Below are 13,474 nucleotides of genomic sequence, written 5' to 3'. Positions count from 1 at the left end.
ACAAAGCTGAAATGTCTACTGCTTTTACGGGAAGAATAGCTAGGCCAGTACTAACTGCCACTGCTTCTCTCTGTCGACAGCAAATGAAGTAGTCAGAATGCAGGGCCATGGAAGCACCAGAACATGCCATGTGAAGGGCTTCCTATGTCTACAACAGAGTAGTCCTCAAAATACAAGAAGGAATTTGCAAGAAAATCCGCTAGGTACTTGTTTCAGTCACTAGCATGCAACATTCATCAGGGCACCATCGTGTGAAAGTGTTCTCAGGTTTGTCATAAAAGGACAGCTTCACCTGCTTTTTAAAGGGTTTGTACCTTTGATATATTCTAATACAAAACGTTATATTTTCCCATCTACATCCTCATGCAGTTTCCATTCGATGCATCCATAGGTCTTGATGTAAACTGGTACAATACTATTATTTCTTGCCAAAGCAGGCAAAGGATATAAAAACATAAAGTAGTAACATTGAGCAAGCACAAGGATAAAAGCTCCTCACAAGTACAAAACATTGTAAACACTTGGAACTTTCCACAGAAGGTGATATAAAGGGAATTATTATACTTATGTATTAATTATGTGCTATCACAAAATGAACTGTGCAACTGTTAAAGTTATTATCAAATGCCAGTTCTCATCTAAACAAAAACAAAACAGACTCAGTCTCCTGCTGAGAAACATGCTATTCCTGTATGTGATTTGACATGTAGAAAGAAAGAAGCATTGTAAATATTTAGCTGGATATTCCTATGCAGATCTTCTCTAGGAGAGCATGATACGGTTTTCCCCAGGGCAACAGAACAAATTTTAGAAGTCAAGAAAACCCACAGTCCTTTCAACTTTGTTTATAGAAACATACTCTGAAACATAAACGTAACTGACATCATCTCCAGAGGATAATTTGACAATGCATAAGGAAGAGCCACCACTGATCTTGTTGCAGCTTTCAGGTAGTCTTCCAGAAATCCATGTAATGTCAAAGGGTTCATTAAATACACTGCAGTTGATACTTTATACTCTCTGGTCGTTTCAACCAGTACTTGACTTCACAGATTCAAAGTACAGATTCAATATTAGAGTAAGTTGAACTAAATCTGTTCTGCTGTTGATGAGTGATCTACCAGCTGTGACATCTTCTCTGCTCATGTTCCAGCTTATAGTAGCATGAGCAGTCATGCAGTTGCACATTTTGTTGGAAGAAAGTACCTGAAAAATTTGTTAGAATTAGCAATGGTTCCCTAAACTGACCAAGACTGCATGGCTGCAATAACATCAGTGCTGGCACACAAAATTTGCCAGTAACACACAGTCATGTAAGGAAAGGAGAGAAGAGCTGCTTTTTCTGATATAGGAAAAGCTTCGTTCAACTTACTTTGACTGTAAACTACACACGAGGAAACCTTAGCTTCAAGAATATGATAAGCCAGACAAACATAGTGCTAAATCTCAAAGCTATTTCACCCACTCCTGAGCACTGTTCCCACACTCTACTCAAGTCCTTTGTGCTGAAACAGGTCGTTTTTAAGGTGCACAAAGTCCTGGGTCACACAGTCGACCTGTTTTAAAACTATCAACTATGTTCAGGGTTTGTCTCAGATAAATCCCCCAATGTGTACACGGACAAAACCATAGCACAAACACTACAAGGGGGAAAGGATTGGCCCTGCAATCTTCCCACACTGACTGGCCCAAGAAAGAGAACTGAAATGAAGATTTTCCTCTCTCCTTGTCTTTTTTTTTTTTTTTTTATTAAGATTTCTCAGAGCACTATATTAACTCTGGTCTGTATATCTACAGCTGGTTTGTCAGCTGTAGTTTCTACTCAGCAAACAGGATCAACAAAAGCATTTATGTGACTTAGTGTCATTCCAGCAGACTAAAGGTACACCCTTCACTTTAAGGTAAAAGAATAAATTTCATATACATAATTTATTTGCATAACAGAGTCAAGGCCAACTAATTAATCCATCCAACTAAGTCCATCAGGAATGAAACTTTTATAAAACTGAAGTTGTAATTTACAAAATAAAAGATATGTGTGTGTGCGCATGTAGGCTGAAGAAATACTTTTTATGTTAGTATTTACAGCTTGGCACTATAGTTGAAAGAATAGTTCTCCAACGCACTTAGCATGACAGCTGGATCTTTCAGTATTCTATGTATGCATCAGGGCCAGAAATTCAGAAGAGTCAGAGTAGCCAGTTCTCATGCTTATGTAGCACAAATAAAATTGACAATGTTTCCATTAGAAAACCAGCTCCTAAAGTTATATTTAAACTAAAGCTTCTGTTTAGAATCAAAGGTGAGTTGTCTGCACCTACAGAGAAAATCTCCAAAACTAACATGATGAAAACTAAAACTAGAAGAAAAATCAAAAAATCTTTTAAATAGTAGTGGTTTTGACACTCACAATTAACAACATATTCTGTATAAAAGGATGTTTAGAATTTAGGAATATTCTAGCTAATCAAGGATGGCTACAATAAAGTACAGGGTGTGGGTTTTTTCTTAACACATGCTAAGTTTATAGGCACTGAATTCCTTTCAACCTAGATAAAGTATCTATTGTGTCTTCAAAACCTGTGCTAAATGTTTTGGAGGGGGATTTTGTTTTCTAGAGATAGGATCACTCCAAAACCAAAGTACAGTATGTTCCCAAAAGGATGAATAATTCAATCTCCCACCTTGACAACTCATTATTGCCCTGTTGTTTTGAGTGTGACAGAAATGTCAAGGCCTGGAAGCTCTAACACTAAGCAGACACAAGCAATGGGAAGTAGCTGAATACAAAATAACATAGCACACACAACAATGTAAAACCCCTAGGGAAATCTACTCAGTCCTCAGAAAACAAACCACTCCACAGCGTGCATGCTATACCCAAACCAGATTCACATCGGGCAAAGAATATATATTTTGCTATTGGCTGTATGCCATAAAAAAGTGATCTAGAGTAAGACATATAAAAGTAGCAACATCAATCAAACATCAGAAAACATGGAAACTAAGACTACAGGCAAAAGTTTGTAACAGAAATAAAAATTACTGTTCCTGAGCTGCTTATTGCCACTGTCTTGGTAAAGGTCACCATGCCCTGAGGTGGAACGCAAACTATTCAGTCACTTTAGTGCAAAGTCTGGCAGCTTGTCTGAATCTGCTGATGGTATTATGATAAGCCATCAATCTTGACACTGACGTGGTTCAGATGCACATAGATATTTTGCTCTCCTCCTTCTTCTGTTGGGCCAGCAACATGTGAAACACAGTCAGAATACAACTCTTCAGTGATTCCAGTTAGACTCTCCAAAAACCACCAAGCACTCCAGCTTAAGCTGTAAAACATAGATCCTAGACATTCAAATGCCTCTCCCTTTTAGGTACCTAAATCCAATTGATTCCAATGGGAAGTTCAAAAACATCCTTGACAACCTGGTCTAAAGAAGTCCAGTTCCTCAACCAGAATCAAGGTTAATTGAGATTACAACAAAAGACAGTCCAATTTGCTACCGCATTCTTATTAAATTAGAACTTGTTCAATCTAATTGCAGAATGTTACCTAATTAAAACAGTACTCTGGGCAACAATGATCTAAACTTGAAGTTCACCCATGGTTACGTCATATTAAAGTGACTCTGGCCACCAGGAGACCTACCGAGTCCTTTCCTCTTCCTTGCACAACTGTTTCTATATACACATGATGAGCCAAACCAAGGAGTTGATTTAGCTGAAAACTAATCTGACTGAAAATTATCAGCTTTACCTAGATCACCTTGCCAAACTACCTCAATACATAGTTATCTGAAGGATAGTACTGGCAGAGGAAGGGAGACTGAAAGCAAAGTCATCCCCTAAACATAATAATTAAAAAAAATAGAGAAACTTGCTAGGATTATCAAAATTACAATTAGCACTTTAGACTGTAAAAACAAACTGGTAGGTAACAACAGAAAATTCATTAAAATGAAGCCACATCTCTATGAAAGTGAGATCTCAAACAGGATTAATGTGTAGACATACTCACCACATGCTAAGAACATTTGCAGACACGTCATACTTCAGACAATGAACAGAAATTTACAAAATCTATAACAACACATCATGGCTAAATATAGCCAGACAAGACACGGTGGAAATACAAAATAATCATTAGATAGATACAAATACATACTAGATGAGCAGAATAAATAATTTTACAATATCAAGAAGTAGAAGAGCATGCCAGAAACGCCATAATATTATTGGCAAATGAGAAGTAAATACAAGAGGTGAAAAAAGAATGGACTGACGAAACTGATGAGAATTGGGGAATCAATACCTTCTCATATACACAGTATAGCAAGTATCAGCCACAGAAAAGAAAAAAAGACAAAAAACCCCAAAACACCTCAAACATAAAAAAAGCACACGCCAAACCAAACCACCAACACTATTCAGGCATCAAAAACCTCAGACAGTAAAAGGCAGTACTATTCTCTTCAACTAGGAGATGTCAATGTACTTGTTTTCAGATTACAACAGTAAAAGACTTCAGAAGCAGAAATTTAGAAAAAGCAAGTATCCATTGTTAAACATGCAACAACTCTGCATATAAGCAGACCAAGGTATCTAAATTCAAGGCTGGCGAAGAGAAGTTGGGGGCAGGTTTTGGAGGGAAAAGTTGGTGTGAAAAGAGAAGAAAGTGGTTGGGCTGTTTTTTGTTCAGAATGAAAGTCATTAAAATGTGAGGGCTCTTTTTAGATTTTCACAGATAATAATTAGTAAACATTAGCTTTGCTGTATCATACAAATGTTCTCTCAGTATTAGTCAGCCCCATAGTACCATACACGCAATACCAAAGACACCCTCCTCAGTAAATTAAAATTCTCCAATCTGCAGACTAGGGTTACATAAATGACAATATAAAAGACAATGTGACACAACATTAAGTATTTTGATACTACCTCTAGATAGTGAAGAGATTTTCTTTCTATTATTGTTCTTGTATATTTCTTAATGTATATGGAGATAGCACTATCCTTTCCAAATGGGGCACAATACAGATATCATTAACAATTCATTTCAATGTCACCAAAGCAATTTTTATGGTGAGATTTTCAGAAAAGGCAGTGTCTTTTTGGATAAAATCAAGGAGAGTCCCACATAAGGGACAACCTGAAGGACAGCAAATAATGCATCTGTGTGAGAAACTGAAGCATGAAAAGACCAGGCTGATATTGTTGTCAAACAGGAACAGGAAGGGGTAGTGTATTATAATAGATCAAAAATGCCACACAAGCCAAAAATACATACTTTTGTACATTATATAAAGGATACTACCTGTGTTACAGGCAGCTTTTCAACTCTAGTACAGGGAAGGCAGTACGCTATTGAACAGCAAAAGCTTCCACTGGATTATTGTATTAACATACCTGGACAATCACAGCAAGCGATTGACTTATGAAAAGCTTATCAAGGCAAGCTGAAGCGAAGCTACCTTTCAGCAATGAGGACAATGCAGAGACAAAAATGAAAACTTCATCACAAAGAAAAAAAATATTATGTCCCCAGAGCAGCTGCTCAAGTAGAGAGAAAGCAGATGAAGATGTTAGGAGTTCAAGGCCAGGGTGAAAAGCAATTAGTAAGACAAAAGATATGAAGTGGAACCTTTTACCCTTTAATAAGGCAATGATCCAATAAAGACATAATGCTGGAAACATGATCTTTAATTGGGAAAAAGCAAAGAAATTTGCTGCCACATAGGAAAAGGAAAAAAAAAGTTAAACTATGCTGATTGCAGTCTAAAATTGATATGCATCCTTTGCAATGATATGCACCACGTGCAGACTTGTTTCCTCTGGATTTCCCTAGAGTCAACAGACTCCTTTGATTACAGGAACTATTAGCAATGCAAGTTTTAAAATCTACTATTTAATAAAGTTAAGCATTAAAAGAAAAAATAAACAAAACTCAGTATCAAAAGTAGTATCAGTGGAGAAAAATGCTTACCTAAAAATGACACACACCCCAAAAAGAGAAAATTAAGGCACTGAGAATATCTACCCTAACCATTGAAGACAAGCATAGACTAGAAGAGCACTTTAAATAGCAGAATAAGCAAACTGAGAGGGAGCTGCAGCTGGTTCTCCAATTACTAGGCATTGTTTAAAAATGCAAACTCAAATTAAAATCCCTCAGAACATTTGTACTCTCAAAGATGACTTACACAGTAGTTGAAAGATCTGTATTTTAAATTATCAAAATTAAAGTTATTCAAGTAGCTGCCAGTAAATATCCTGAAGAACAAGAAGAAAGAAGTAAAATAAAATAAATAAATAAAACACCACCAGAACACAGGGAAGTATTTATATAGTATCTTCTATTGTATTTCCTATGGACTATAAAACTAATCCTCAAGTTTTCTCTTCCGAAAGCCCAGACATATACAGTATGCTCAAACAGCTCTGTTATCAGTCTGTGATAACTGTTCATGCCTTAGAGTGACTATGAAATCACTGAATGATTGGTGTCATTAATGTTAACACTTAGGGAATCTTGCAAAATCAACTGCAGAGGAAAAGAAGATGAAGTACAACTCAGTGTGGTGAGGGCCATATTAGAAACTCAGAAAAGAAACGTTTATACATGTATGCAGGCATCCTATTCTATGCAATTTTTTTACATGACAGTACTTATTTTTGTTGCCTACACATTAAACGAGCAGAAAGTAAAAAAAAAAAACAAAAAAAAACACACCAAAAAAACCTACTACTGAAAGACAAAGTAATAGTGAAAAGTAAAGCACTAAAAAAGCTCTGTGTGAGCACACCAGTCAGCAGTGTTTCACAGTAATGTTAGGAAATACCTGAGTAGATAAACAGCCCTTTCAATATCACCGAGTTCTTCATCAACTGTCAATCTTTCTATTTCTTCTGGTGTCTGTCAAGCGTGAAATAGAGATTATGAGTTTACAATGCCTTACTGTTTCATCGCTTTAATCTTCTTAAAACATCCCCTTCCTCCCCACACAACCAGGGATAGTTCCACGTGCAATTTGAATTTAATCCCTGAAATCTGCAGCCAGTATTTCAAATTCAATCAAATAAATCTTTCACCAGGAAAAGACGGAATGCAATAGAAGTACAGTTCCATGTCTGACGCTACCACTATTAATCACTTAAAGTCTAAACAAATCACATATAAATTAATGTAAAGACCTAAGCTAGTCTTTTTTTTTTTTTTTTTCTTTTCTTTTTCGAGGACGATACTCTTACAGGGAAAATACTAAGTCCCTGCTACACAGAATTCGAGGCCGTTTATTCCAAAATGACCGAAAACAATCTTTACTATTCTGGTCCGTAAAAAATAAACTGCTTGTTCAGTTAGCTGTGCATAAATCAAACAGACACAATTTCAAATTGATTTTAAAGCATCGTTCTATTTTGAAGTATATACCTTCAGGCTCCTGCGTACTGGCCTCTCTATAATAGTTAGCTCCTGCAGGTCTTCTATGTATCCAAATAAATTGCTCTGACTAAAATCCATTTTGGAGAAGAGGATTATCGGACGCATGTAACACTACAGCCTCCGGCAGCCGCCGCTCGCCCCGAGTCTCACATCGCACCGGAGGAGGCAGGACCGGCGCCCCGGCCGCGCCCGCCGCCTCGCCGGGCGCACACACTGCGGCAGCGCCCGCCGCCGCGCCGAGCCTCCCGCCGGGAAACTTTGTCCGCTCGGCCCGGGCGGGCAGGCAGCGGGGCCGGCGCCCGCAGCCCCCGGTGCCGGCAGCCCCCGGCGCGGCCCCCGGTGCCCCGGCGCGGGGGGAGCTGCGAGCCAAGTTTCCCCTCTTCGCGGGCCGCCCCTGCCCGCAGCGGCGCGGGGCGAGGGGGACGGCGCCGCCTCTGGGCCGGGGAGGGGGCGGCGGCGTCTCTCCGCGCAGCGCCCGGGCTGCGGGGCTGGCTCCCCACCGGGGCAGGGCGCGGAGCGGAGCAGCCCCCCGCCGCGGTGCGCGGGTGCCGCCTCTGCGCGCCCCCCCACCCCGGGAGGAGGGACGGTTGCTGCGGTGCAGTGACGCTCCCCGCCCCCGTCCCGCGGCGCAGCCCCCCCAGGCGCCCTCCCCGGCGGCGCGGGGGCGAGCGCGACGGCTCTCCCGGGCCCGGCCGGGGCAGCCCCGCAGCCCGCACGGCGCCGGCCCCCGCGGTGGGGCCGCCCCAGCACCGCCGAGCCGGTCGCCGGGGCAACGCGGCGCTACAGCGGCCTCCGCGGGGCAAAGCCGCTCCCGGGCGCGGCGGTACCGAGCGCGCGGAGGGCGCCGCCCCCTCAGCGGCCGCCACCGCGCGCGGGGCCTGGCCCCGCCGGCCGCCCTCCCGCGGTGCTGCCAGCCGCCCCGCCGGGCTCCCCCGGCACCGCCTGCCCCACCGGGCTCCCCCTGGCACCGGCTGCCCCGCCGGGCTCCCCCGGGCACCGCCGCCCCGCCGGGCTCCGCCGGGCTCCCCCGGGCTCCCCCTGCCCCGCCGGGCTCCCCCTGCCCCCGCCGCCCGGCCGCCCCCACCGGGCTCCCCTTGGCCTGCCCCGGCCGCCCGCCCGCCGGGCCCCTCTTTCCCAGCTATGGGCTCCCCCCTCCCTCGGCGACGACCTCCCGGAAGCCGCCGGCTCCCAGGCCTGCTGCAGCCGTGCCCACGGGGCTCCGTATCCCCACTGCTACCGTCCCCCCAGCTCAGGCAGCATCCCCTTCCAGCTGTGCTGGAGCTCCTCACCAGTCCTGCCCCACTGTCACCGCTATTTCAGAGCCGAATTGCCCAGGTGGAACCTATAAACACGCTGGTTTTGATGAAAAGTCCAAAGCGGGTTCCTTCCCCGGTGAATGCTTTTACATTAATCTATAAAAAAAAAACCCAAAGAAAAGCTTTGGACATCCTGGCAGCAAACCGCAACTCTACACCAAAGGTGTCGCTTCCACTCCTCACAACTTCGTGCGCCTCACAGTTACAGCCCTTCCCCGGCACAGGTCACACACCGCTGGCACTTCCAGCAGGGCAGGTCTCCGTGAACATCCTCCCCAATGGAGGCAGTTAGGCCTTGGATGCCAGAGGATTTAGCGTTCTGGCTCACAAATACAGTACACTGGGGCTACAAGGGAGAGCATTTATTTCAGAATAAAGGTATGACATTTTTAGCCCTGACTGGTGAACAAATAAGCATGGAAAATCTTTTTTAAAAATTTAGTGTGACGGCTTCCTTTGGGGTGGCTCAGTAATGCAAAAGGCATGCAGGACAAGAATCAACACACAGAGCTGCACTTAGCTACTGAGCTAAGTAATTCTCCAGGCCTGAAGACAGCAGCCTTTGCAATGATCATATGGAACACAACCGAGCAATCACACTCACACCAGGAGTTTACACACACCACACGCACACACCCCCCCGTAAATATTTCACAAGGGCCTATTTCAGTGGGCACAACATTTCACTACTACGGTGAAATGTCCACATGACCCAGTGAGTTTCGTTGATAAAGTATAAAATTAATTCCAGAAACTGTAAGGATTAGATAATACTATGTAGTATATTGCCCAGAATTTGTTTAACTTTTATTTTATGATTGGTAAGTACCTCAGCTTCTATTTAGCAAAAAGTAAATGTGGTCCTTTATGTGTTACTTCTCTGCATACCAAATAGAGCCTTTGTTAGGCCAAACCCCTGTGCTCAGTTAAACCACTAAAGCAGTAAAAAATTAAAGCATCTCCATTAATTTAAAATGTATAACAGAATTACTAGCAGAAAAATCTAATTCAAAGTACATATAAATAATTAAACTATTATGTAATAGGAAACCAAAACCATTTGGAGTTTTCAGGGCATGATGATGAATGAGAACAAGAAATACTACTTTGAACATCTCCTTTGCGTTATTCCCTTTTAACCAGAGAACATCATCAGACAGCAAATATAATAGTTATAACTGAACCCAAGTCCTCTCAGAGTGGGTAACTAACTAGCTCCACAAGGGGGGGGCGGCGAATAATTATATAACATTCTCTTCTCAAATTCAGAATCCTGACATGCAGGCTTCGGCCAATGCTAAGTATTAGTAAGACATACTGCAATCACAATCTCAGTTAGAAAAATTCTTTTTGCAAGTTCTTTCACAGCCAACTTGTGGTTATTTCACCTTGCAAATACTTCCCATGAATCGTTAAGGTTTTATGAGACCAAAGACATTCTCTTTTGTGTGCCTTGAATTACGAACTCATTGCAGTTTTCAAATCAGGTATTTCATAACTCAGTTTTAAAGACTGAAGAATGTGGAGTTTAGATACATAATTAGACTGATTTATCATAGTATGTTTTACATAAATTTTGTAAGCCAGTAAAGAGGAGGGTGTTTTATAAACACATAAACAGCTCCCTTAACGCCTTTAAAAATCTTTCTAACTTAGCCCAGGACACACTGGGCAGGCATGAATCTCATCAATTTCAAAATTGGAAGCTTTGTCAAAGAGATTTACAAATATCCTGGAAATGTGAAAAACAGAATAAAAATAAGATTAATTATTTTCTGTAAATTGAATACTGGACCAGAATAAAGATCACTGAAGGAATTATCTTGCCCAGATTCAATATAAACACATTTCCTTTTGACCCACAGATTTGCCAGACAGAAGGAGAAAAAAAAATAATAAAAAAGCTTGCATATTTTGTTCCAAAACCACATATAGAAAAATTAATCCCCTCTGATAGTAAATCTGCAGGCATATTCACCCCAAGTGGTCTGTCATTCTCATCTGTGATGAAAGTCACGCATCACTTCCCTTCCACTGTGGCTACATGCAGCTCCTCCCTTTTCCACTACTCTCTTCCCCCAAATAAAGCTCTACTTTCAGCTTCATTCTAACCTTGTCACAGCTATTGTAATAGAATAAAGAGCTATTTCTTACTGCTTTTGTGAAATCCAGAGTGAACTGGAACCTCCATTTTAACACAGGAGCCACGTAAGCTTGCGAAGCCAAAACAGGGCTGATTTTAAATAATCCTTCCTTGATGGAGACAACTGCAAAGCACCTGGGGAAATGGCACTCCTCCCTAGGGGAAGAAGATAAATCCTATTATTTGTGCCTTTGAAAGCAATAAACTAAATGCAATACAGATGAAATCAAAAATAATGAAATAGATGGAAGGACTTTGTACCCGAAGGATTCTTCAAGTACACTGACCTGACCTAAGGACTCCTAGGTGCAGGGATTTGTCTTGCACAGATGCACAGTTCTCCTTTGCCACCCAGCAGCTAGGTGTCTGCCTTCTGGAAACTGCTCTGAAAAGGCTGTGATTCTTCCCCTAACTGTTCCATGTTCCCAAAGAATTAACCTGTAAATCAAATTACTCACAGAGAAGTTAAAAATTTAGGAAGTCTCAGCATGTATTCTAATGCCCGAATCAGCTGGAATATGAAGGAACTGGTTTGGGGGGATTTGGAAAGACATGCCAAGAAATGCTTTCAGGCTAAATGTCTGCACTCCATCCAGGTTAAAAGCCAGAATTTCTTATGGAATGGCAAAACCAGAAAAGGAGGAAAAATACAGCAGAATATTTTTGGATTATATTGGAGGGGGGAAAAAAGGCAATATATTTTAGGTCAACTTGAAAGCAATCTTTTCTTTTTTTTCTTTTTTCTTTTTTTTTTTTTAATTTAGACTACCAAAAAGTTTCTGTAAAGGTCAAAATTAAACACATAATTGTTCATTTCTTCTTTTTTCTGTCAATTTCATACTCCACAGAAAAATATCAACCAACCTTTTCGTAAAGTACACTATGTAATTATGCACTGTGTAATCACAGTTTGGCTCAGGACTCAGCACGTAAACTGTGCAGAAGTTCAATTCAGTCTGTTTACCACCATTGAGAAACAGCCAGAGTTGTATCAGTGGTCACTCACCATTTCCAAAAGAGCATCCTCTGCCTGCAATGGTTTGCCCCTTTCTTTTTTTTTTTTTTTTTTTTTTTTTTTTTTTTACAGTTCACCAAACCCTTAACAAATGCAGCTTTAATGTTCTATCTAATGCCTTAACCTTAAAAAGATTTTTCATTCCAGTCATACTCCAGGTAAGAATGTCTCCACAAACAGTGGTTCTTCGGAAAATCTTCATGTCAAGGCAAACCTGTAAGAACATTAATGTAAACGAAACACAAAAATCTGGGTCTACATCAGAACAATGCTTGGAACGTAGCATACACAAACCTCAGCAGGAAAAAATATTATTTAGGGTTTTTTCCAGTTTGTTGCTAAGAAACTGTTGCTTCCTATTACTATTGTCATTTGCAGAAAATTTCTGATTGTTCTTTTGCCACTTTGGTCATCTCATTGGAACACCTATATCATTAAAAGGGTTATAAAGGAAAGAACACTGGAATATACTCACTGTGCTTTCATCTTCTTTAGCTTGGTCTCCCGTATTCTCTTCTCTAACTTAATACCCTCCAATAAGATTGTTTTACAAGAACATAGAAAATATCCTTTTTTTGTTTTTACATAATATATAACATTTGTAACATTGCAGTCACTGTGTCCTTCATGTCTTTCTGTAAGAACTAGTAATGTTCTCTTTCTATAGTGTCTAATCTGCTACCCTCTGTCCAAAAGTAGTTAATAGCACATGCACAAAGACAGAATAACAACAAAGTAACTAGAAAGCACCATTTTTCCTCCTGTCTTCCAGCTATTTGTTGGATTTTTGCCCTGAGAATAGGATCTAATAGCAAACTACTTTATGAAGTTTAAGTGAATTATTCCCTATTGTAAAAAAATGCACATTTTTTTTGTCCAGGTTTACTATTTTTTCAAATATTCACATAAAGCAGAATTTATTTACATTTTAGAAATAGGAATAGTAATGACAAAAATCTCAGTGCCATCAGTAGGGAGTTCTACATCATAGTCTACCAGGAATTTTCTCAACCCTTCACAATGAACCGGGAAGGGAAAACACCTCTGGACCCAGTAACAGATTAAACAATACCGGGCATGGTACGGGACCTGAGGGTCAATCTTTCAACTCCTTCAGGCCAGGCTTTAATGCCCACCCAGGCACCTCGCCACAGGCAGTGAGGATGCCAGCACACTAACCTGGGAGGTAAGAGTGTACCAGTACAGACATGGCCAAGCCACACCAGTCTGCCTCACAGCCCAAGACTGGCACTGCTATATTTGTAACACAGAGATAGCCGATGAGTCCACTTCCTCGCTATGACAACCATGAACACTATCTGTCATATGCATGTCAAACTTTATATTAAAACTAACAACTTTTTGCCTTCAAGTAATCTTTACTCATTGGTTGCCATAGAAACCTCAGATTTCCTACCTAAAATTACTGTTGGCCAGTTTACTGAGTTTCTTCTTGTGCCAGTGCTGTCCTTTAAACTATTTTTCCTTTCCTGATATTTAAAGACTGCAGCCATGCCTGCTCTAATCCTAGGTTAAACAAGCTAAGCTCAGCATTT

At 41.2% G+C, this 13,474-nt stretch overlaps 1 protein-coding gene across 3 annotated transcripts in view; it reads right to left on the bottom strand.

Annotated features, from left to right (window-relative positions):
- PPP4R4 (protein phosphatase 4 regulatory subunit 4) overlaps positions 1-8,037 on the bottom strand; it is a 70,496-nt gene extending 62,459 nt beyond the window's left edge. For all 3 annotated transcript variants that reach the window (XM_005241930.3, XM_027793208.2, XM_027793211.2), the window contains exons 1-2: positions 7,433-8,037; positions 6,843-6,916 (exon numbers count right to left, since the gene is read on the bottom strand). In XM_005241930.3, the coding sequence (XP_005241987.1) occupies positions 6,843-6,916; positions 7,433-7,549 (191 nt within the window). In that variant the 5' untranslated portion in view covers positions 7,550-8,037. The remainder of the gene's footprint in view (positions 1-6,842; positions 6,917-7,432) is intronic.
- Between the last annotated feature and the right edge of the window lie 5,437 nt (positions 8,038-13,474).

Source organism: Falco peregrinus, chromosome 1, assembly GCF_023634155.1.
Source record: "Falco peregrinus isolate bFalPer1 chromosome 1, bFalPer1.pri, whole genome shotgun sequence".
Classification (NCBI taxonomy): domain Eukaryota; kingdom Metazoa; phylum Chordata; class Aves; order Falconiformes; family Falconidae; genus Falco; species Falco peregrinus.
Note: the sequence above shows the minus strand (reverse complement) of the source record. Positions and strands in the feature narration are given on the sequence as shown.